We start from the raw sequence: 26,136 nt of genomic DNA on the forward strand, positions 1-26,136 counted from the left end.
AACCGGAAGAATATGTGAAGAGGAGTTTCTGTACTGTAAAGTAAAGAGAAGAAAATTATATACTAATGTACAGAGAGATATTAAAGAGTAAGGTTTTGCTCACAGACAGCAACAAATAAGGCACCCGTTCCCATAGTTGAGACTAATTGGGTGGCAGACACACAAGGTTCCCGAGGGTCTAAAGGGCAGATATGAGGCTGGAAGACTTGTTCACGGAGGATACTGTATTACTGTAGGTGACCGAGTTGATCATTTAATTCCTAATTAACTGTCCAAAATCAGTAGTTTGATATCAGAAATATTTAGTTCCCGATGTTTTTGGGCAACTCCAGGAGTTTTTTTGCGTTGTTTTTTTATTTTTTATACAAGGCTCCAAGCATTTCAAGTTCTGTTTTTATAATTTACTGCCTAAATAATTTTACTCCACTGAGTTTACGCTCCTCATTCAGTATAACAGCACACTAACCATGAAACAGTCAAACGGGAGGAGGAGTCGGTGAGATCTGTCCGCATGCTGTAGTTCAGTCAAAGCACTTACAGAGGCAGATTTATGATTCTTCTATAGCCTTAATGAGTAAGCAGACATCACAAAGGAGTATTTCTTGTGATTAGTAGCAATGATACTCCCACACCAACCTTAAATATCAGTGGAGCAACATCATTTGTTTACATCTTTTATGTTTTAGATTTAATGTATTTTGTTCCATCAATTTTAATATTGTTTGCTTTTTAGAGCACTTACTGTTTTATGTTTGTTATATTATCTGTGGTACAGTATCATCCAAGAAAACAACACATAGACCTGTTCGGTCCAGCCAAGTCTGGCTAAAAATAGGTCACCTATTAAAGCAGTCGCTGCTCCAAAGGTTGGCGCCTCAGTTACCAATACACTATGATTAGCACAGTCTTGTCAATAACTTTGAGAAGAAATGGTGTGTGTACAATTTACAATGTAGCTTTGAGTCACTGTTTGATCCCAAACAGCGAAGTGATAATGGAGAAAAGCCTTGTGTATTAATGAGCAGGTCCCACTGCCTCCATGTCTACAGCCACAGTGTTGAGCAGAACACACCGCCACAAAACACACACTTATCATCTGCAGCTTTCGACTTCTCAGCCTCTGAAGACAATGTTTTTATTGGTTGTCTGTTTTTTTTAATGAAAAGCTTGTTTATTTGTATGCCTTTTATGGACTCCAAAACGCTGCTTACAACAATGTTTTCAATATTAACGTTCAGGATTTTTGTGGTTCAATGACTGTTTGTTTCGTCTTTTTTGTACCGCTAATGTTGATAAAAGGGGGGTGGAAACTAAAGGCCGTCAGATGCTGTTGTACTGTTGTCGTCATGCCATTGTCATTTTATATCATCCACCCAGTGGCCAGTGTTCTGGAAATGAGGTGCAAAGAGTATCTCAGGTTATTTTACATTCTGGTGGTGTTTATGTATGTGTATATATGTGTATATATCCATACGCATCTCCACTTGATTATGCCATTCCATTTTCATTGACAAAAATATCCCTCTCATGTCCAATCCTGTCGTCCCCTCTTTTCTTTTCTGCTGTGGATTTTGATTCTGAGTATAATGTGCTGGTTCATCCACCTTAAGACAAGATGTCAGTAAAAGAACATACCAAATTAAGATTGATATTTCTAATGTCTAATGCGTTTTAGTGTCTCTTTAATACTCATTGTTTTCTTTTAAATCACAGTGTCGTTTTGTATTTATTAAAATGATAATAAAAGTATATTGTGAAATATGCATAAAGATTTGTGGAATATAAAACGTGTTTTTTGTTCCTTGTAAAGTTTGCTGTCAGAGCTGAGCAGCGAGGCCATAAGGAGATGATAGGCACACTGTGCTCACAGCATGGTGAAGTGCCGGGTCAGTAGTCGTCTGAGTCACTCTTCGTCCTGCATGTTCACCGCACTGCTCCTCTCATGTCAAAACTAAAGAAACTTAAAACCTTTTTGAACACAAGGAGCTAAAGCGCTCACAATTTGCTTGTCAAGACAATAGAGAAAACGTCTTTTTGGAAGGATGAAAGTACTTTGGCTTTCCCTCTCTTTTGTTCATTTTCTCAATATTGTTGATTCTTTGTAGCCTATCTGTGTGTTGCCTTTTTGCTATAAAAGAGGATTAAAAATGACAAAAAGAGAAAGTTGTTGGGTGAAGTCTTTCTGTACAGTATGGGGTGAGGTGACACCCAGATCCAATGCCATTTCTACAGTACAGTTCATTCTGCTTTTTTTTTCTCTGCAAACCACCTTCTGTATTCACTTGCATGTCCTTGTCCAAGAAGAGAGTGGATCAAGAAAATTAAACTTTTACAGTCTCATTCCCATGTCCTGTAAGATAAATCCATGTTCTTTTATTTCCTTGTACCTGGATCAATATCAAATAAAATATTTTTGAAAAATGAAAATGCCTAAAGTTTGTCTTTGATAGAAAGACTGCTGTACAGAGAATTGACAGGCCCAACTTGAGTGTAAAAAAAAAAGAAAAAAAGAAGAAATAATGCAGGAAAATATATAGTAAAATGAGCTCTTAGCTGTAATATTTCAGTTTTTGTAGGCTATATCCTTAAACTCCAGTTACAACCACATGGCAAGTTTGCCTGTTTCTCCAAAACATGTCCCCTCTGATATCTTGTTAGTGTTTGACTCAGCACACAACATGTGTGTAGTTTTGTGCTGTGTGTGTGTGTGTTTACACATGCACTAGAGATGTGTAGCCCACTGTGTATGTGTGTGTTTGTGAAAGAGTTCCTGACTCAGCTGTGCTTTTTATGTCAAACCGATCCCTACCTTGATCCTTCTAGAGGAGCAGCTTCAAACACAAATCCAAATCTCCTAAATCACTGAGACAGGCAGCTTGCTTTCAAGCTTACATGGGGCTCACAGTAAAATAACTGAATATATAAAACGTGGAACAGCTTCTGTATCCATGTGCAAATATAAATAAACAAGAACAAGCCTGTTCTTTTATCTCTCCATCAAACATTTTCCATATTCTATATGGAATCAGTCTTTCCATGCTCCATGTACAGGGACTGACCCCATGGTTATACACCTGGTTATATATTTGAACTGTCTGCTGAGCAGTATACTGTGTGAGCTGGCATCAGAGGTTTCCACTTAACATGTAAGAAAAAGACAACCCGCTCTCTGGAACGCACTGGTAGGAGCTCCAGAGTTGCCTCAGTCTGAGGTTTGGACTCTGCTGATACCTGAGCCTCATTATTTGGACGTGCTTGTAGCATGGTCTGAGCTGATGGACCCTCTCTCTCTCTGCACAGCCCATGAAATCGTCCAGTTTCTTCAGGAAATGCTGAAGGCCTTGAAGGACACCCTAAATGGCCTGTACGGAGAGGATGGCAGGGAGTTGTTGTGACCTGTACCTCTATCTTACAGAAGGTCAAGCTGTTTGGCTGTGGGATTTGGACCTGGTGATGAAAGCTCTGCAGCACGAGCCATTTGAAACCCTTGAAATGTTTTAGACTGCAGTGGCCGTCTCACAAGGTTGTGTTCTTATTGGCAAAAAAAGGAGGAGAACTACATACCAAGACATTGCATAAGGAGTCTACCTAATGGGCCTGCTGGCGAGGTGGCCTCTTGTCAGAGATTTGTGACCAGATGTTTGGTAAAACACAGCATGACTCTCCAACCCTGTACAACTAACAAATTCAAGGATGCATTCGCTTTTTCGGTCCAAGTCAGAGTTCACGTTTGTGCAACTATTCCCTGTAAATTTGCTTCGCTTTCATACTCTGTTCCTGGGCTGAGTTTTGGGGAGCTTTGCGGAGCATGGAACAGAAGGTTAATGCGACCATTAGTTTAACCAGGTGCAGACTTTGCCATTATGCAAGGTAGGCATCTGCTGGGGCTCTGAGCTAAGAGGGCCCATAATAGCTATAGAAAATAATATGACAATATTGTAATCCATAACTGATATCATGTATATAAAATCATGTGTCATTTATATCCTGCAGTGATTCAACCCTCTGAAGGTGATTATTTTATCACCTTGCCCTCCCTCCCCCTCAACAGATGAATGGACTGTTCCATCACTAGAGGAGCCACATTGTCAATCAGGAGCACCTGAGACATTTGTTTTAGCAAATGAGGCCGAATTCCCGGGATTTGCGGCTCAGTTTGACGCAGAAACACTGTCCTGAAGTGAAGCGTTGTTATCCTGGTTTGCGGGCGAAAAAGTATATCGTACACAGAACAGCTGTTTGCGAGTTTTTAGGGGGAAACTACTGCCTGGAAAATGAAATGTCCTAACCCAGATGTGGGTGGGTTGTGCCCAGAGCTCGGTGAGGAGGGAACACCTGGAGAAAGGCAACACACTTCTCTCTGTTACTACGTCTTTGTTAATGGCTGCTTTAATGAGCCGCTGTGATTATTGCGCTCGTCAGTGAGTGTTTGTTGGGTTGTTTACAGTTCTGATTTAAAATGCACAACACAAGCGACTCAGGGCTGCAGTATGTTTGCATGCTAGTTGTTATATCCCGCTCTGACATAGTTTGGTACACTAATAATGTGACTGTGCCAGACATCTGGGATCTGGCTACTGTCTGGCATCCTTTCCTTTTCATGCCAGACATAATATAGTAATGGCATACAGTTGAGCAGTACTGAGGATGAGGGGGCCTCTGTGTTCTTCATCTGTTCCCATGGTCTGCAGGGGGGGACAGATCATTTCTCACTTCTTATTGGCGTACATCAGGTTGGTGCCACCAGCTCGAATCACCATCAGTCATTCAACATATGTGTTGTCATACAAAAGTTGTGGAAATTTAGAGATAAAAAATTATCATTATTTAATAATTTTCCAGCAAACTATGTTGTTCCCGGATGCTGAAATGTGTTTTCTGCCTTGGATGCATGCGTTTCTTTGGATGTTTGTGAATGTGAAAGCCAGTTTAGTTTGAGCGTTGTGGTGGTCGTTGCTCTTGCAAGAGGAGCTAGACCTGCTTTGTTTCCTGCAGAGGGTCCCAGTATGGAATATGTATATGTAAAGTATTTCTGATTCTGATTCTAATGTAGGGTGGAGAGAACGACTGGTTACATGTAACCATGGTTACCATGGTTCAACCACAGGTGGTGTGTCTCTTCGAGTGTCCATATCAACTGTTCCCATGGGGTCGGTCCTTATACATATGGAGTATATAGAGTTGAATGATTTACATATCTCATGCTGTACCTTAATTTCTGAATCATAATTTTGTAAACAGGCATTTTTTTATGTCCTACATTTGTGTTTTGGACACTGACAAATGACAATTGACATTGCCCAAGCCTGTGAAACTCGATGTGGGATTTCTTTTGTGGTGGCATTGAGTTAGTGTCATATCTCTCCATGATGAGTGATCAAGACTTTAAAGGTTAGCCCTGCCTTTTAAACCTATTAAACAAGAGAATCTGTTGGCACTAATGGAAAATTACGTGTAAAGCTGACGTATTAAGCACAGCTTCATCTTTCTTAGTCGGTTCCTCATAAATGTCAACTATTACTCATTTTAGTTTTGTGTTTTGCTGGCTCTCATCTTATACTCACTTTCGTCCTTTAGCTGTATTCTTCTTGGCTCTCCTCCTCCATCTGAAAAACATGTTTATGCAAAAACAGCCAGTTTCTCCTGTAACTCCTACCCTTATTTTTGAACCAAGGCTGACATTTTAGGGTGTATTTGGGTGACTAAAAAGAGTTTATTTATGCACTTGTTTATGATCTATCAGAGCATTTGAACTGATGGTGCAGTGGGAGAGCATGCTCTGGAGTCGGAGAGTGCACAGCTTTTCCATACTGTGCTCATGTCTGGATTTTAAAAATAGCCTTCTGTTCAACAAACCAGCATATTTACACTTGTTTACTTTAGTGTCAGGTTTAATTTTAGTTGGATTTAATTATTTGGGATACAAGATTGCACTGCTTACAGTGGTGATATTTTCTTACTTACCTTCCTTTGCACTGCTGTCTCAGTTATACTTCCCCTGTTTGATGTATCTGTCATGCACATGTGCACATGTTAAAGCCCTGTTACAAACCATCATAAATCATTTTTAAATCACTCGCATGACCGAGAAATCATGTTTCTCCGGCAGAAATCTAGCTGTTAAGAGCTGTCTCTCTTAATCCCTCACCCCAATTAGGAGAGATTTTTTTACATGACATTTAGGAAACCAGATTACTGCTAAATTAAGACTGTGGAGGTAGAACCTTTTTTCTTTTTGAATTGTAGGGCCTTAATGCATAACATTTAAAACAACCCCACACAGAGTAAAAGAGTTAGGTTGTGTGAATAACTAATTTTCATGATATTTCTTCTGGAACGGTTGGGAGGTTTTTTGCATTCATATCTACAGAAAAGTTTCAGCGCTCTCTCGACCCTTTAAACAAACCCATCAGAGCAGAGTGGGCAGGAACTGCTCCCATTTCACACTACTTCCTCCGCCTATTCCTGCGGGGCAGGACGAGTAATGACTGCTCCTCTCCTTGCCAACAAAGCAACTTTCTCTCCACTCCCATCTTTTATTTCCAACTGTTTACCAGTGTGCACTCTTCCATCTCTTCCTCATTTCTCACCTCCGCCAGAATGTGCAGCAAATATGCAGTTTGCAGTGATGTACCTGTTTGTCCATGTACTCCCAGAAGCCTGTGCTTTCATACAGCCGTGTAATTGTTGCATCAGAAGTTGCAGGAGATGGTCTGTGGAGAGAGCAGAAACTGGTTAGCCAGGCAGAAGGAAAACAGGTTTGCTCAGCAAATACATACTGCAGTAAGATACAAGTTATCAGGGTGTGAGTGTGCATGTGTGTGTGTGCTTTGATGTCTGTGCCAGTGTGTTTGCGCTGGGAGAAAGGAGCTGCTGTGTATGTGGTTGCATATGTGTGTGTGTGTGTGTGTGTGTGTGTGTGTGTGTTGATGAAAGGAAGCATCTACTACTCGTGCTGCAGGATTTTTTTTTTCCTCCTGCTTCTCCTCCCCTTTGTCTCCTGACTGGTGACAATGAGTGGAGGTGAGAGGGCAGCAGTACCAATGCAACACCATTCATCACACATGTCAAACAGCTAGACCAGCTGCTGGGGACAAGCGGCAAAAATTAGCATTTCATCTCTCTCTCTCTCTCTCTCTCTCTCTCTCTCTCTGTCTCAGCCTTTATCTCTCTATAAATTTCCGTCATAGCTCCACATTTGATAAATTACTCCAGAAGCCACATAATTTTCCACCTATTTGGATGAAAACACGGCGTTATTGACCAACACTTTCCATATATTGAGCTTTTTGTCACAGAACAGACCAGTCTGGCTGGTTGCATGCAGTTCTTTATGCCTGTGCTGCTGAGTCCTTAATGACAGTGTGGGGGAATGAAATTGACCATGATACTGGTTAATGTCGAGAATAGTACAGTAGCCAAGCCAAGGTGGACAATCTTCAACTAACATTTATTTTAATTGTTGATTAATCAGACAATTATTTTCTCAGTTAATTGATTAATCCTTTTGTCTATCAAATGAAATCGTGACAAATTTCTATCGCTGTGTTTCAAGAGCCCAAGATGACGTCTTCAGTTGTCTTGTTTTGTCCAGCCAACAGCCTAAAACACAAAGATATTCAGATTACAGTGATATAAAGACAAGCAGTAAATCCGGGCAAGCTGGATGGTCGGCATTTCTGGTTGAAAAATGACTAAAACCATTAATCGATTATCAGAATAGTTGCTTAATTTTCTGTTGATTAATTGACTAATTGTTTCAGCTCTAATCTTTTCCTACCTAATATTCAGCTTGTGTGATGCTGTGTGTTCTACATCCCGCACAACACTCATCACAAGAAACAAAAAACCCACACTAGGTATTTGACTTTGTTACTTGCCCTAAATAAATTAGCTACACATCATTTAACTCGTGTTCTTTTATTAAAAAGTGTCTTGTGAAGTGGAGGGAGTTCATAATAAGCATTTTTTTTATGCAAGTTCAAAACATTATCACACACGGAAAAAATGTTTTCAATTTACCGAGCAAATCTATAGATACATTATACTCTCCTGTGTCACGTTCGTCCCACGCACTGATGCGACAAATGTGCGTTTTACTCGCACTGTACATTATATAGTTATTATATGTTCTTCCCTTTTACATTGGTTACTACAGTGATTGTGCATTGGACTCAAGCACAGATTACATACAATGTAATACCTGAACGCATCCTGTGTAGACACGACAGAGGACTAAAGAGGGTGAACTGTTAATATCAGCGGATATTATCTTTTTTGTATCAGCATATGTCATCATGATCTTTAAGACTGTGGCTTTTGACATATTAAGCGATCAAATGATTTTGCACCTGCAGTTCAGACATAGATGATTTGGCCTCTTTGGAGCCCTGTTACTTGATTTATGTTGCTTTTATAACTTGCACATTAGAGTGCTGATTACTCTTTGTTAGTTGAGAAGTGCTACTAATTGGCAATCAACCCAATAGGAACTTTGTAGGGGTGTTTGTAATTCTGTTATTCTCTTTTGATTCTTTTTTTTCATTTTGCATGAGATGTTGACATTATTCTGTGTATATAGATAGCTGGATAGATAGATGTGGAGTAGGAGGGGCCGTTACATTTCACCTTGCAGTCTTTTCAAAAGGGACTATTCATACAAGTTGAGAGCAGGGACGTTGGTGAAAGCAGAGAGATTTTATTCAAGAGAAAAGCAAACTGACTGATTGTCATGTGTTGTAATGGCATCCAGGGAAGGCAGAAGCTGCTGAAAAGAAACTACTGTGCGCATGATTTTACTTTCCTGACGTGAATAGCTTGTGTGAATGTGTGCGTGTGTGTTAGCACCACACATTGCCACTAGATGTTTTCATCTAGGTACACTTGTCATTCACTGACAGAATGTACCAGTGTTTGTGAATACAGGACTTTAGCTCCCTGTTCCTGTGGGCTTTGAACATGCCATTGGCTGCTAGTGCGATGGCTTGATGAACAATCTCTTAATCAAAGCTTAATTGTTTAGCATGATCCTGAGTGACCTGCTTAATGGAACCCCCCTTCTTGATTAATGATGTGTGTTAACGAACACAGTGGGAGACACCCCAAAACCTTGTCTGACTCTCGTTAATTAAAGGCTGGGTCCGACAGTATCTGGGTTATGCAGCATAATGTAATGTAAATATAAAGTGAGGGAAGTGAACTAATGTTTGTCTTGTAGCTGTGTGACAGTACTGTTATATTAGATATTTGTTAACATTACATTATCTTCTGTTGTTTTTGTTGTCCTACAGTGTATGTCCAAGGCAATCAAATAGTACATACAGTAAAAAGATAAATTCAGAAATGTGTTTTCTGACTACACGTGTCCCTTTTTCATGTCCTTCAAACCTTGTCCACGACATAGAGGCATTTCTAAACCCTCGCTCTTCCTTCTGCTTGAAAACCACACAGAAGAAAAAAAGAAGCAGCTTTGCCAAGGCCAGCTTTTGTCTCTTGTTGTATGAAGCGGGGCGGAAATATGCAAAACAATCCTTTTCTTCCTTTCGCACACACACATACACAGGGATAAAGCATAAGACTGAGATATATATTTTTAAAGTCTAACTTTTATGGAGGCTTGCTCATGTTTTTCACACAGCAGCACTTCAACATGTGTGATGGGCAGAGCTTTGCAGATAGAAGTCGTTGCCAAGGACTTGCACTGAAAATCTGCCCTCGTGTTTTGAACGTTACAAGGCTGTGGCTGTTTTCAATGGCACTACCGCATAATAACCTCCATTTTATAAAATAAACTTTAAACTTAAGAATGAAAAACTGATTTAATCCAATCAGAGCTCTTAGAGTGTGCTGCACTCATTATTTAATAGATTGCTAGATTCACTGTGTGCTTTTTTGTACAACATTTTATAATCTTGATTTCTTGCAGCAACAATTAAAACAGAGCACATTGGCACGTTGGTGACGAGGAGGCCTTGGTCTTTTCTTCCTGATAACGTTCTCTTTTCTTCACCTCCTGCATGTCCCTATGAAGTGATGTGTGTCACCACTCTTTGAGGCATAATCAGTTAATCAGCCCAAGACGGGCAAGGTCACTGTAGACACACGCTGCCCAACCACTTATCTTCTCCAGCTCAGGCCACACAGGAGGCAGGAGAGGGGTTGGAGAGGATGAGGAGGAGGAGGAGGAGGAGGAGGAGGAGGAGGAGGAGGGATAATGCAGGAGATTATGTTAAAGGGATTTTTCATATTATCCTGCATCTATAATCTGTTTTGGGGCCCTTGAGTTAAATGTCAACTTTGCCCAATCATTTATAAAAGGCTGTATCATACATATCATATAGGTTGCAAAACTTCAGCAGGGTTTGACCTATGTTGGCTCTCGTGGATCTGCAGGTTTTTGATGAGGCTAAAAATGTACCTACACACCGCCACCTTCTCAGAATTCCTCCTCGACTCCTTTTCCCACTCATTACTTCGGTCACGGACAATAGCAGATGGTGCAGCTGCCGGTTTAATTGTCTTTATTACCGAGGCATCTGCTTTCTGCTTTTTTAATCCAGAACACCGTGGCATCGCGTAGGCAGTCGAGACCATGTTTGTGAAATAACATAAACAGAACAAAAAAAAACCCCAAAACTCTGTCAGACTGCAGTAACGCCACTCTCGTGCCTCTCTGCAAATCACAGCAAGTTGTGTATTTTCAGGGCAGAAGATGCGATAAGATGCCACAGTAACCTACCAGCTTACACCTCAGCTTGTGTTGCTCCAATAAAAAAACATAAAACATAAAATAATATTAAACATTATTGTGTGGGTATGTTTTCATCTTGCCATCTGCCTCACATGTGTTGCTTGTGAGACACCCGAAAGTCTGTAAATGAGAGAAGGAGAATCCCTGTGGCTCTGTTCAGTTATTTTCTTAGCTGCTGAGATGTGTTGTACCGAGCTGAGGCTGAAGGAGAAAACAGCAGATGTTAGGCTCTGACAGTCCTTTCTGCCTTGGATCTGCAACAACAAAGCAGCTGAGGGAAAATGTCATCCGCGCATCATCCCTGACGGCCCTGCATGAATGAATAATTACTCTGCTTTAACTCAGGTCAGGGGAAAGAAGGTAAAGAAACCTCTAACCCTCTTACCTTGAAATCCTTTCAAATGGGAAGCCCTGCATCATGACATGTGATAAGACGGTGATACTGAGGAGGCTGTGACATGCTGGGATCCTTCAGAAATAAAAAGATTTTTCTTGTGGCAAAACGCTCAGGGAAATGAAACGATTCACCCCAGCAGCTCAGTACGTGCTCTTCCTCAAAAAGATGAGATGGGGACACGGGGTTCATCTGTGAAGAGGAGGGGGGAGGGAGAACATTGGAGGATTGGTTGAGCTAACTGCAGTCATGTCAGGAAGGAAGCAAGGCTTTAGAAATGCATCATTGTCACCATTATGCTTAATAATTTGAATGACATCTCTGTGCATGACTCAAAGGCACTTCTATGGGGGCTGGCGGGGTTATTAGAAATGACTCCCCCAATGATGCGTGTCACTGAAGCAGCAAATTAACATGAGGAGATGGAGGCATGTTAAAAGCAGCAGAGAAAAAGGGAGTGAAAAGCTGAGAAGAAGGAGAGGGAGAGATGTAAAGGGGAACAGCGATAGATGCGGAGAAAGATGTTGCTATTTTCACTCTCTTTGTTAGCTGAGACGCTCTGGTTGTGGTGTTCCAGCTCCTGCTCTGTTAAAGCTTTTTCTGAACACCAGGTGCTCCTATTGTGATAAATGATTCTCAACTGTGCCAAACAATGGCAGAGGCACCCAGACTTATCCCTCATCAAATAGTTCCACAGCTCCTCTTCCACAAACAACACAATGAGCACACTGGATTGTGCCGGCAGTTGTTTGTCTTGCCACCACACGAGACTGAAGGCTATTTTTGCTTCCTGTTTACCATGTTACTCATATGGTAACTGACAGTCCCCTGGAAGACACTACTGGAGGTTTTCTCTGCCCGTTCACTGGCCAGTTTCTTGTCCATCACCCCTCTCTATCTAAATTTCCTGTTCTTTTCTTCCTCTCTGCCACTCATTTTACATCCTGCTTCCTCTTCCCCGCCCTTTGCTCAGCTCCTGTGCCGTCCTTTGTTTCCCTGTCTTCTGTCTCTGACAGCAAACAAGGCTTGATACATGTACAGTGCCTTCACCTTTTTCTGCCCAGTAATTTATGCTGTCAGGAGTTTTCCTCTGTTTGGATGGCCAGGCTTTCATGTGTGCGCAGAGCAGTATCTTGGGGCGTTGACACGTTCCTCCGTGTTCAGCATGAAACAGACTGTAGCAGGTAATTGATGGGGGTTTACTGCCACAGGCACGCAGCGCAAACTGGGAGGAACCCCACCAGTTTTTAACGCCACCAATTAGATTAGCAAAAGGGTGGAGACGGAGAGGTGATCTCAGCAAAGTGTTGATAATGTAAACGCTTACCTATGTCAAGTAGAAACATCAGCACGGATGATCTTCCTCAGCAGATGGAGTTTGTCCAGTTGTCATGGAAATGTAGATGTTCACATTTTTATTTTTCTGAGCATTTTAATGACTTCTTGTGTGTGAACAAGTTTAGATTGAAAGTTCACTCTTGACCTCAGAAAAATTGACTTTGCGGTGAGATTGTTCTGTCAAAATCTGTTTCCAAAGTCAAAAATGAACTTATTGTTTGAGGGTCATTTTAGGCCTATATTGGATAACTAACAGTGGAGAGGAACAGGAAACGATTGGCGTCCTAATCCCTACGCCACCAGAATGAACTCTTCATCTTGTCCATTAACTCAACACCTCTTTAAAGCTGTTTTTAACTGTATAAGCTTCATGAAATAAAGTTATAGTTTAAGGTGGGGTGTGCCTAATAAACTGACAACTGAGTGTATATCAGTATGTAAGCCGAAAACTAAAACTGAATTGCGGTACAAAAATTCCAAAGATGTAGGAGCAATATCGCGATTACATCATATGTCCACCTGTAAGCACTGACGAGATTGTTTTTCAACAACACAATGTCCCTCTCACTACATATCTTGGTCACTGTTCTTTAATAATCACATTCAACGGAATATTGGCCAATATGTCAGTATCTGATTTTTTTACAGTGTCAAATATTGATATCTGAATTGATCTTAAAATCCAGTATTTCAGGCTCTAATTTCACATAGCACTGAAATTTTTAGTCAATATAACAATTAGTCTGTTGACAAGATTAATTGACAACAATTTAAATTATTGATTAACTGTTTAAATAATTTATAAAGCAAAAAATGCCAAACATTTGCTGAAGTGTGAAAGTGTGCTGCTTTTTTCTGTTATATATTATTGTAAATTGAAAATGTTTGTGTTTTTGACTCAAACAAAAGACACAATTTTAATATGTCACCTTGGGCTCTGGGAAAATGTTATGTGATATATATTTAATCAAATAAATAGTAATGAACTGGTAATGAAAATAATTATTAGTTGCAGCTGATTTCAAACCCCCTGTTACCTAAACTTGATCCTGGACCTGCAGTATGTTTCTGACGCTCCTGTGCCTCTATAAATCTACGAAGGAGCTCATATTCATCTTTATGTTGGCACAACACCAATATGCTTCTAATGACATCAGTTCCCCCACACCTCCTTGTCCTCGTAGTAAAACCTCTTCCATCCGTCCTCACTCCCCAGCCACACAATAGTCCTGTTCAGCATTCAGCCTGGCACGCTGGCCAGGATTCTGCCAAAGTGATAAAACCCCATTTATCAGCTGGAAGCGTCCGCAGACTGCAGATATATCCGATGTCTATGCTTTTGATGCCAGGGTCACACCAGTATGATTCTGGCTGGCTTACTGAACCCCCAGTGGTTACCCGCTCAAGCTCAAGATCTCATTACCAAGTGGTGTTACTTGCTAATGAATTTGTCTCTAATCATGTTATTTGTAAGTGTCTCACACAACTTTAAAACATGCAACAGTTCTCCCAACAGGAACAGAAATAAAACATCTCTCTGGGACTTTTTTTTTGTGGTTGATTTGGCAGTTTATTTCAGAGGCATCTAACAGGAATCGTAATAGGAACAGTTTTGAATCACTTGACTGCTGAAAACCATTTGAATTTTATTTTCATTATTTATTTATTCCCCATTTAAAGCAGCCAAAGCCTTGTAAACGCTTGTAAACTACAGGTTTTTCCCTTCCTCTCAGTTGACTGTAAGCTTCACATACTGCCTCCCACCTTGGGGTTGATTACTGGACCTGTTAACATTCGATCATAAACGTTCCACGTATGTAATAAAGCTTTTGAAAATGTGCAGCAGCAGCATTGTTCTAATCGCTTTGCAAATATTGCCTCAGAGGAATAAAAATCGCATCACGCTTAGATCCAATTTGTGCTACACTCACCAATTACTTTCACGGTCCACTTCCCGTCTAATACAGAAAGGCCAGATTATCCGCTGGATGTCTGGGTGCTGCACACCCTAATTACAAACACAAATTGGAAAAACGCAACTTGTGACAAAAAACGTAGCATGCGATTTGTCCTCTTTCCAAGAAAAATATTTGCACTAATTTACTTCGACTCTGTGTCTTCAAGGAGATAACTAGTCTCTAAGAAACAGAAAGCCTACTTATGTAATGTGAAGAGTTTTTGATCTTTCTATTGGACGTGTAATCAGATAAAGCTGTAGTATGCATGTGCTGTGTCTAATTGGGTTGATGTATAATTAATCTAAACAGTAGTACCAGCGTAGTTCATTACATAACTGATTAAGAGGATGTACAGAGGAAAATACAGAACATTAAGTTATCAAATATAGTAAATTGCTTTGAAGAGCTGTGTAAGTCGAAGACCCAGAATTAGTTTGAGCAGACTTTTAAGGCACTTTTTAAGGCACCATAACCCAGTGTAAACTGACTACTGCACTCCACTTACAGCTTGCTTTGCTCTTTATTGCTGCTGCACAAGTTCACTGCAGTTCCTCTGTTTCTGCTGGCTGCACAAATCTCATGCCTGGACTCACAGAGGACGCGGGTAGCGAGGAAGTCAGGGCCGATAGTGGTGTAACTGAGGAGAGAACCAGTAGCATTGAGTACAACATTAATGCATGTGAACTTGAAGTCACATCCAATGATTGGTTTGTTGTTAATGATGAGTTTAGCTGAGGGACAGGTCCGACCTACAGAAGCTGAATCTGTGGCACAGGGGACTGGATTGGAGGTTTATTGGGTTTAGTATCAGATTAAGTATGAAAAGTATGAAAGTTTTCAGGTGGTTCTTGCTGGCAATGTTTTCTGTTTAAACCACATAAAGGACATTTATGGCTGATTAAACTGTTTGGTATTTGTATGTTTGGTATTTTTTGCTTGACAAGTGACTTAAATGATAAATCGACTGGTGGATTAATTCATTTGATGGACTAATCAATTGTTTAGCCCGTTGTTTCTGAACAGACTTACGCTATGTAGGCAAATATTTGCTTCAGTAACTTAGAATCAACGGTCCTTTTTGACATGCCTCTCATTCTACGCAACAGAGTTCACACCTGCCAAATTCAAAGCAAACTCTCATGAGGCAAAAGCGTTCAGATGGAGTCACAGAGAGCCCAGGGCTGCAGGTAGGACTGTGAGCGAGTCGGGGAGCTGGTAGAGACAGAACAGGACTCCTCAGCCTTCCAGGAGATAGATGCGTCCTGCCACTGTATAAATTGGCTGTCGGAAACGTTGTGCAAGGAAAAGCTGCAATTGCTGGGAAGTTAGAGGCGGAGTGACAATGATGGAGAGATGAAGAGGAGAGAAAGATGGGGTTAGGGTCAAATGGGAAGAGGTAGTGAGGTGAAAATTGGGAGATGGTCAAGGTCTGCGTTAAATGTCTCAGAAAGGGCTGGAGATTGGTAGACGGCTTTTTCAGAATAAAAGACCTTCAGAGATAGGACAGTAAATGAAGATAAAGATGGCTTAGATTCAATTATGGACAAAGAATGCCACATGTAACATGGTTATCAGATTATCTATTATAGAATAAACCTATTGTACAGTCAACAACAAATGGTTATTAAAGCTAGGACTACGGTCAGTATAATTTTCATAATGACTGTGTTATTGGTTTTAGTGCCTTATATGCTTCACTTGTACAGCATTTCTCCTGAACTACATCATAAACACTACAGCAACCTCAGTGCTGAACAATGACTGGCTTGAATTCAGAACAATAAAGGAAAGAGCCACACTGTAGAATAGCAATTATTCAAAGGATCTGGCAGGTCTGATAAAATTAATGAAACCTTATGACTTGGCAAAGTAGCTTCATGGTTAATGCAGGACTTCCTGGATGGAGGTGAAAGTTATTGGAGGACCGTTCCCCCTGCGGGATAGTAAAGTGATTTGGCCATACTCTGCAGATGTCTGCCATATAGAGGAAGAGATAGTAGCTGTCTGCTGCAGGATGGATGAGATGAGGAAATGAGAGCGACTTAGACCAGGGATCGGCCTATGACTAGGATGCCAATGGCAGTATCAAAGGAGCAATGCTGAGAATGGTGAGTCGAGGAAAGACGCAATGGTTGCATCTCCATTTCTGTTCAAGTTGCTGGCACTGCAGGATCGTATTTGACCCAGAGGATCACCTAGTATAGACAGAAGATACATTGGCATCCCTGTAATTGCCTGAACCTTTAACCTGAAGGCAGGAAGTGGTCACTTTACCCTGGGAGGTCTAATGTCTGGCCTCTATCATAGGACAGCATCAGCTATTGACACACCGCAGTAATGGCCTACCTTAGGGCTGGTAGCTTCACACAGAGTAATGATGACCCATGCTCGCCTGCAAGCCACTGCTTTTCTTCTCATCGATGCAATTACTGCACTGAGGCATGGCTGGCCAACAGCCCCTGTAGCAAGGAGGAAGATCATAATTCCCTGCTGTTCCTCTTACCACCAGTCCAACAGCAGAAAAGAACAACAGTGGCTTTGTGTTAAAGTGTGAAGCTAATTGGTTAATCTGTGCTATTGAAATGGATATAGGGGCTGTTCTGTGCACAGGTTGTCGTAATGCATTAATTATTGTTGACGCTCATGCACGTCTAGCCCCCACCAGTGAAAAATGAGATGACAAAAGAGGTAATTTCCTCTTTCTCTCAAGATGGTATGTAATTGTGTGAGCTACAGTGAGGGGGGGAGTGATCTGTGTGAGGCTTCTCCCTCCCCATTCCTTCTGACAAAGACTTTAATTCACCGTAATTATACAGATGGATTGAAATATACAGCAAGACAGGGAATCACTCCAATTATGCAGAGTTGATTAAAACTTAGACCCCATGCCAGGGTGCTGCAGGAGCATGGGAGGAGTCAAGATGTGCACCATAGAAGCACTGAACACATAAGACTAGTGAACATCTGCACGAAGGGGGCCAAAACATAGAAGAGGATTTCTGCATCATACAGTTTGATGGTCTGGTGCATGAGGAAGAGTTTCTGCTCTTGACAGAAGGCAAACTACTTGCGTTGAAATCGCACCGCCTCCTAATGAAGATGGATCAATGCTATTCATTTACTGACAACCGCACACAGTGTACAGCACAGCCCATCTCCTGTGTTCTGTCACTGCATATAGCTACAGCATTTATGCGCAGTGGTGGGGATAAGTCCTTGGCATCTGGAGACCATGGTCAGTGGAGGAGAACGAGGAAGAGACAAAGGGAGGGAGAATAAAAGAGAAACAGACACCGAGACAAAGAGAATGAGAGGGAGAGAGTAAAAGATCACAAATAGGGAGGAACGGAGTGAAAAGGGCAAGACATTTGTCACCCTCTCCTACAGGACCATTGGAAGAAAGAACAATATCATTAATCTCCTGACATTTCAATATTGTATTAACCTTTCTTGTGGAATTCTTTGGGTTCATTAGTCTTTTTTGAGGGGTAGAAAAATAATAATCAATAGAACAAGCTCTGGACACGATCTAGAAATATACTGCAGTCAGATAACATACAACCTCAAGCCAGTCAAATAACGCTGTCCTGTCTGTAGCAATCGCTCCCTTTATCTACTTTAAATTAATTGGTTAAAATACAAACACATGAAATAAAAAGATGAATGGAGGTGAAAGGGTGTTGCTCTCAAGGGGTAGGTCACAGTCATAAAAGAAAAAAATGGCCAGGTTGCAAAACAACAGCTTAAGATGGCAACACAAGCACATCAGCCATCGTATGTGAAGAAAAAAATGCCCCAAGGCCACACAAAGCGTGATGAACCCATGTCTCATCTCCCCCACTCAGTCAGTCAGCAACCTGTCAGCAATGGAAAGTTAGAAAGAAAGAGAGGGTGGAGGATGAATCCAAAGGTTCCTACACCCTTTAAACTCCACCGCCACCATCCTCCCTTCCTGTAACACCTCCACAGCCCGCTCACCCATGTCCTCACCTTCCATCCATCAGTGCCTGAAGAACACCAGCCATTCAAATCACCAGCACTCCCCAGGTCATTTGACTAAGAAAACACCCTAATTTATTCCCATTATGTGACCTCGCTGAACATCAAGCACCGCCGGGCCTTTTGTCTATCATCATTTACATTTAGCCTCTATGATTGGTCGTGTCAGTGTTTTTTTGAGCGTGTTCGGCGATGCTGTTATGAAAACATGTCGCTTTTGAATGGTGTGATTGTATGTTTGCGTTGGGCATTCCTAACCTCGGAGAGGAGTCGCCGCAGTTCAAGGGTTATTTCAATACTGTCATTATAGGTATACCTAACACCTTGACTAAGACAAGAGTCCTAACGGGTTTCTGTGAATTCACAGGGAAGTGAGTGGGTGGCAGATTCACACACCTACACGATATTTCTCTCTGTGTGAGAGGGCTTTTAATTAGTGTTCTGCTTTGTAATTTAGCAGAAATCAATCATATTTGTAATCAGAGAGATATTGTATTGGACAAAAGCCAGATTAAGAATCTGCAGGGGGTAGACAAAATAACAGAAACGGACTCTATGGTAGAGCTGGGAAGATTATATACTATAAGACAATAGATGTAGATGTTGTTGCACAATCTCCACCGAACTATCTATCCCTTTGACATATCTGGATATATTAGGCCATTGCAGCTGCAATATTGCAAATCAATGAGGTGGATTGTTTTATGCCAATGTAGGATTTACATCAAAGTACCGTGTCAGCTATTTAATTTACCGCATTAGCCCCAAAACAGACATCCCCATCTGGTTATTTTTTTATGGTTCTTTAATTACATTTGCAGAAAATGTAGATGATCCTGAAGGTAGTGCTGAGATGATAAGTTGATTATTTGATTAGTTTATTGACAATTTATAAGCAACAATTTTGATAGTCAATTGCTATATATAATCAATGGAAGTTATTCATCAAGTATTCACTAATTCCTGATTTTCTCTGCTCTGTCAGTGTAAACTCTATCTTTGGGTTTTGGACTGTTGGTTGGAGAAAACATCACCTTGAACTATGATTGGGATATTATTATTGGGGTAATTTTTTTATAGTTTTTTTCCCCCTGTGCATTATACATTTTATAGATGGGACAATAAATCAACTAATCAAATCAAGACATAAAAATGTAGGTTAGTTGCTAGCAGTTGAGGTGGTAGGGGTGTGATTCGATTCAGAATTGATTCTCGGCAGTGTTGTGTCTGTATGACAGTAATGAATTGAAAGAGTAATTATCGACCAACATCACTGGTTAAATGTTTTTTGTAAAAACAGATGTTGGTGTGTGTCGTCATCCAAAATTCTGTACGGGCGCAGGGCTTGAAGTAAAACGGACTGTTTATTTACCCAGAATACGAAGTATTCACATAATACTTCACCTTCATCTTGGAAAGCCAATTATGACGTTATCCTTGTGCATCATCTGGGTGCTGCACTGTGCCCTGTTGGGTTCCACCTTTTTTGTTTTTGTCAACCTGAGGTTATTAACTAGCATTATTACAAAAATAGTTTTTTTGTGAATCAATTTAAACTCAAAGAAGATAAGAATCACAATTTTTATGTGAATACATTTTTGTCACCCACCCCTAAAAGGTGGGTCATGTATATTGTTGTCCACCTGTACAGTGTGTACTGTATGTACAGTATATGTTCATCAGATGCTTATTACTTTCAGTTTTTGTCTCTTATCAGTGTTTACATTTTTTTCCTCTTCACCATTTACATAATTAGTACAGTGAATCTGGTAAATGTATCGTGCTAATCAAAGGGCTTATGAGACTATTAATAACTGTCATAAGCACTTTGATAAGGACCATTACGTATTGGTGATATTAAATGTTAGATGGTGAGATCAGCTTACAGATGCAAAGAGGACAGCAGAGAAAAAGCTGAGGGAGGGAAGATTCCAGGGGACGGCAAGAGGAGGCTATATTCCTGTGGGTTAATTGTGCGGACCCCATCGGCACTAAATAAGGATGCTTAGAATGACTGGCTAAGTGACAAATGGATGTACAAATCACCCAGATTACTTCCCAGTTATTAAAAAAACTTGGATTTGGCTGGCTTCCACACTCCCTCTCTCATTACGTCTGGCAGTCTCACCACTGACGGCTATCTTTAACAATAACTCATCTTGGTTCAGTTTTCACAAGTTGAAACAAGCCTAAGTGTTTAACATTGATTAAAAACAACTTTTTTGTAATGATGTGAAATTGTGATGAGTTGGTTGGTGAGATCATTAAACGTAAATGAGTTTTGATTGATTGTCTGAAGAGGTGGCGTTTGACCTGCAGCTGTAGTGTAAATGGCTGTGGAGAGGTGCTGGTAAGCTGTCTAAACACTGTGCACCTGTGATGACGGGTTCCTCGCTGGCGTTCTCGCGGAGGGTAGCGACAGTAAGAGGAGTTGTCAGACAGTGCACAGCTGTTCACTTAATTACCTCCTAGTTTGGGAAGGAGGTTAATGAAGCAGTTTGGCGATCAGAAATGAGAGACAGCCTGAATGTGCACAAAAGAAATTAGTTTCTGGCTGCTGGGACGGAGTTGAAAGCAACAGCAGTTTAAATTATTGATTGCAAAAACTGAAACACTGAAGGCATAAAGAAAGAGGAAGCTGGAAGAGGAGGAGAGGTTAGTGTGCTTTACAGATTTGAACATGTTTAGCATATTCCTGTACAGATTAATTGGGCTCATACTGACATTGGCATATTAAATCGCATGAGTGAGTCTTTTGTTTTTAAATGAACTTCCTTCTGAGAAATGAGGCTCATTGGCTGTGTTCGAAATCACATACTAACATACTGCCTACTACATATTCAATCAGTATGTACTGCGTACCGCCTACTAAATGAACAATTAAGTATGCCATTACCAGCAGACTGTTCACACTGAGGTACACTCAAGCAGGACAGTCATGTGACTGCATCGCGTATATCACGTATATATTGTGTATTGATCACAACATTACCAGTCTGAGCTACCATTGAATGAAAATTGTTTATCACAAATTCAAAACATTCTTCCACTCAATGTAATATTTGCCAGTATTTCTTTTAAGGCAGATTAAAATTATCAGATATTTTTTGCATTGCCCCAAAATGCATTGTATGTGTAGTAAACTCATGCTGCATACTCTTGCTAATCTAGAATACACCTGGTCACTTCTCGCGTGGACAAAAGCCAAATAATATGCAGTTAGAACGCACTACATACTCAATTTACTTAGTATGAATAACACATTAGCATGCGATTCCAAACACAGCCATTCATAACTTGCTTTCCTTTATTTGTAGGACGTGATTTCTGCAGGTTCTATTTTTTAGTCCTGTACAACCAGTTGCCCACCGGGATTGTTTCTCTTTTTTAAATTTGTAAGGATTATTATATAAATTGTAACCTAGACCATTTTCTGGCATCTCTTTTGTGACTTCATCTACAGTTTGGCAGACATTGCTTACTCGGGCTAAACGCAAGGTTCTTTTTTTCTTAATCTAATAATACATTTATTGTTAAAGATTATATAATCAACTGTACAGAACTGTACAGAAACAAGCCATTTTTTGCAACCAGTTAGGGCTGCAATTGACAATCATTTTCATGATCGAAGAATCTGCAGATTAAATTCTTAATTAATCAATGAATAATTTGCTTAATAAAATGTCAAAGAATAGTTAAAAATGTCCATTATTTCCGAGAGCCAAAGGGGATGTCTTTTTTTTGTCTGACCAGTAGTCTAAACCCAACAATATTCAGTTTACTATCACCACCAAGTCCTCACAATTAGGAACCTGAAAATGTGCGTTTTTCAGCACATTTTTTTCACACATTATATGAGAAAACCTTTTAAAGTGAGGGAGGAAAAATATAATATTATACTAAATGCGCACACACTCCTCTCTTTCATTCCCCTTCCCCCAGTTACAATGTCGTAGACATGCCACTGCACCTCCACGCCTTCCCCCCAGCACACAGGTGGAGTAACTGTAAGGACCAGACCAAAGACTCATCGTGCATATTCATGCCATTATGGGCAGAATAACACTGGCAGCCAGTGTATCCGCTTAATATCTTTAATCACCTGCATCTCATTGTGGGGCCTGGACACACCTCCATTCATTAAAATGATAGATGGAGGCATAAGGGGATGCTCTCCCCTGTTCCAAATTTGTACTTGTTTAGAAAGGTGCTTATTAGAGAACACCTGGGGGAATGAAGGGGGGAAGGGAGAGAGCAGAGAGGTGCAGACGAGGAGGAGGAGGAGGTGAACAGGAATTCAGAGACCACAGTTGTCATAGCTAAACCCTTATCATTATATTCAGCAATGTTTTTGTGTTTCGTATTTTTCATTTGTCTCTGTAAATATCAAATGTCAGCACAGACTTATTCTATTTCTAAATTAATCAAGTGTGAATATTCCTATTTTTACATTTAAAAATTGTGATGAAAACACAAATGAAATGTCTTTTTAAATAATATAATCCACCAATTGTTGCAATGAATGAGTCGAGTAGATGTAGAATCTCTCGTCGCTCTGTTGGCTTTCAGCAGAGGACTCGGAGCGGCCGGCCTCTTGAGGCTCCAGGATGTTGAGGTGGGCAGCACTAGTCATTAGCTTGTAAAAACAGGACTTCCGTTCCAGTTCTTTGAGGCTCAGGAGGGAGCATAAAGGGGAGGAACCAACTCTCTTTCTTCATCACTGATGTTTGAATAAGCCAGACAGACAGCGGTTGACATTAAAGACTCCCATAGGCCAGGTTATTGCCTCTGTGAGAACAAGCAGTAGGCAGGTTAGATGTAATAAACTGGAACAAATGTATTTCGGTCTCCAATTAGGATAAGTTGCTGTCTGGAGTCGCTCAGTGGCGACAATGTCATCTTCTGATTTTATGGATATTTTGTTTTGCCGCGTCAGCAGCTATCCCACTGGGTAGTGAGTGATGAGAAATAAGATGAGTACTGTATTCGCTCTCTTATGTAACCTCATTGAAGCCTCCTTACGCCTAATTGGCAGCAATCTAGGCCTGTCAAATTGAATATAATCCCTTTACCGTTGGTTTTAGCTTCCCTCTATGGCTCCAAATGCCTTTACTGAATGACATGGGATGGTGATATTGTGAGTAATGGAGAACACTAATGGAATTGGCATTAGGTAATACATTTGAATAGCTACCGTACAGAGCAGAAATAGCTGTTTAGCCTCTGAGCCAAGGATATTGATAGTTCCCTCCTTGACTGTGTCCTTTCGGGTGAAGCCAGCTCAGATGATTTCAAATTAGAATGCAATAGATGCGATGACATTGAGCTTTAATATGATGCTTTTCAATTATAGCTGTAATAAATGTCAATAAAATACATTGATTACTTTTTATGAAGCTTTTCATATCTCCACAAATGTTAGTGTTGTGTACTTTGCACATATGGTTAATAGCCATATGTTAAATAATTAGAAATTGAAGATGTTTTTCTAAAAGTTAAGGATGCTATATTTTCATATTGTGAAATCCTATGAAAAGACTAAAACCAAAGAAGAGTTGATCCTAGTATTGCCTATGTAGCCAAAGCCTGATATAGCTTATACACCTCCATTGCTCCATCAAGTAGCCACACTGTTGCACTACACAATATGTTCTTTCATTACCATTAACATGGCCAGCGTAGTTTGCTTTGACTCAATTCCATATTTGCACTGTTGTAGAGCCTCGCCTACAATCAGTGAAGTTTCACTACTTCTTTGTTATTCTACTTTTCATTGACAGGCCTAAAGGCAGAGCAGGACGTATCTGCATCCATTTATGCTATGGCCAACTGGGGGTGGAAATTCTGCATGTGCGCCCAGTTTCCTGATGACTGACATTTATGAAACAGAACCAAGGAGCGTACATACAGCTTTATAAGTATGATGTGTTTAGTCAACCTTAAGACCATTGTGCTGTAAATATTAGTCATCACTAGTGTGTATTGTTCACAAACAAATGCTCTATTTACTCAATTTTGCTAAAAAAAAATACTTTCTTAAAAACACCACTTTATATTTATGACCCGTTTTTCAAAGATTTATTCTTCCTGAAGAATTAATGGGTTTGGGACTGAGTGCCACAGACAAGATGGGGAAGTAGTGAAGCATTGTGTGACAGAAAATTGTGGGATTTGTTAACATTAAGAAAATTTTAAGAATACCAGCCTGATGCTTTCAGAGTGTTAACAAATGACCAAAGGAACATGTATAGTTTGAACTTTTTTATTCATCCTTTTTTTTTAGTTCTTTTTACTTTTTTGCTTTACGAAACAAATGTTTGCAGATGTCCTATGAATAAACAACAGCACCCTTTCTCCTTTAAAAACAGGGGTCTGTCACCCCTGCCTTATCAAGAAAAGAGACTCTTCTTGCCCAATTACAACCTCTCCAGATTCCCAAAGTGACTCTTTCCTGTATTTGACATTCGTTTAAGTGCATTAGTAGACAACATAACCATTTCGATTAATGTGCAATAGCTGAGTTTATGGTCAATGCTAAAAGATATTTACATTGCAGCTATGACTCACATTAACTGTCTTTTTTATCACTTGAGCTAGCGTCAGAACTGGAGAGGGAGACAATCACAACTCAAGGAGTCTCCTTTCAAGCACAGCCTTCGTAAACAGCAACCTTTACCTACATTATCATCATCGTCATCATCATCACGATTAACTAGACTCTTTTGTCATACCTGTTTTCCTCCAGTAAGACAAAAAGGTTAATAGATAGAATGGTTTAAAATAAAGTTTAGTGATTGTGCTTTTAAAACCAAAGTAAAACAAATAACAAACATTGACAACAACACGAAACATAACAGTGCATTACAAAAAACAAAATAACAGAAAAAAAAGAAAAATCCCAAAGTGGCACTTTCTTGGGGCAGCTAAATAATATAGCAATTTACAACATGGATGGAAATGATAAAATAATTATATTTACTGGCATAATAAAATTAGAATTCGCAAAATAAAACAAGGAAGACAAATTTGAGGTACCACAGTGGGTAAAACAAGAGGACATCATGTATACAAGTATATTTACAGACAGTCCACCCCTCTCTGCTTGCAGCTATTTTATTACAGTAACAACTGACTGTATGGGCTTCCAAAGTTCTTGTCAAGGCAAGCTGAGTCATGTCAATGTCTGGGGTAGGATTTCACTCCATATTGCATTGGAATTAAACATAAATATACTACTGCGTATTTTGTTTTGAATGCACCATTCTTTTATCTTCAGACACTCGTTCCTTTTTTTTTTTTTTTTTTTAAATGGACATAGAAAATGATAAGTTAGAAAAAAACCATTGGTCTGTTTTCCAGATGTAAAGAAACACTACTGATGTACAGTATAATGGCAGCCAACATGATGGTGAAATACTGAGATATTTAAAATTGTAAGAGAAACAATGGTGCTCTACTCTTGGAAAAATCAGGACAGTTCCTCGCTTTCCTCCTCTGTTCTTCAGCTTTCTACCATCTGGGTAAAAAAACAAAAAAACAGACATTGGTTAGCATCCATCTTTCATAACTGCACAGCGATTAATGGGCTGATATTAGCTTATTGCAGATATATCGGTATCTATGTGTATGTCAGCCGATAAGTAACAAGAAACAGCAGTACATAAATGCCAAACAAGGTTTGAGGTAATTTAGAAACA

General features: G+C 40.1%; 1 protein-coding gene across 1 annotated transcript in view; it reads right to left on the reverse strand.

The window, feature by feature from the left end:
- Positions 1-24,685: 24,685 nt before the first annotated feature.
- robo1 (roundabout, axon guidance receptor, homolog 1 (Drosophila)) overlaps positions 24,686-26,136 on the reverse strand; it is a 193,401-nt gene continuing 191,950 nt past the window's right edge. Inside the window, exon 30 of the mRNA XM_070905509.1 lies at positions 24,686-25,955. Coding sequence (XP_070761610.1) covers positions 25,941-25,955 — 15 coding nt within the window. The 3' untranslated portion in view covers positions 24,686-25,940. The remainder of the gene's footprint in view (positions 25,956-26,136) is intronic.

Source organism: Enoplosus armatus, chromosome 5 (assembly GCF_043641665.1).
Source record: "Enoplosus armatus isolate fEnoArm2 chromosome 5, fEnoArm2.hap1, whole genome shotgun sequence".
Classification (NCBI taxonomy): domain Eukaryota; kingdom Metazoa; phylum Chordata; class Actinopteri; order Centrarchiformes; family Enoplosidae; genus Enoplosus; species Enoplosus armatus.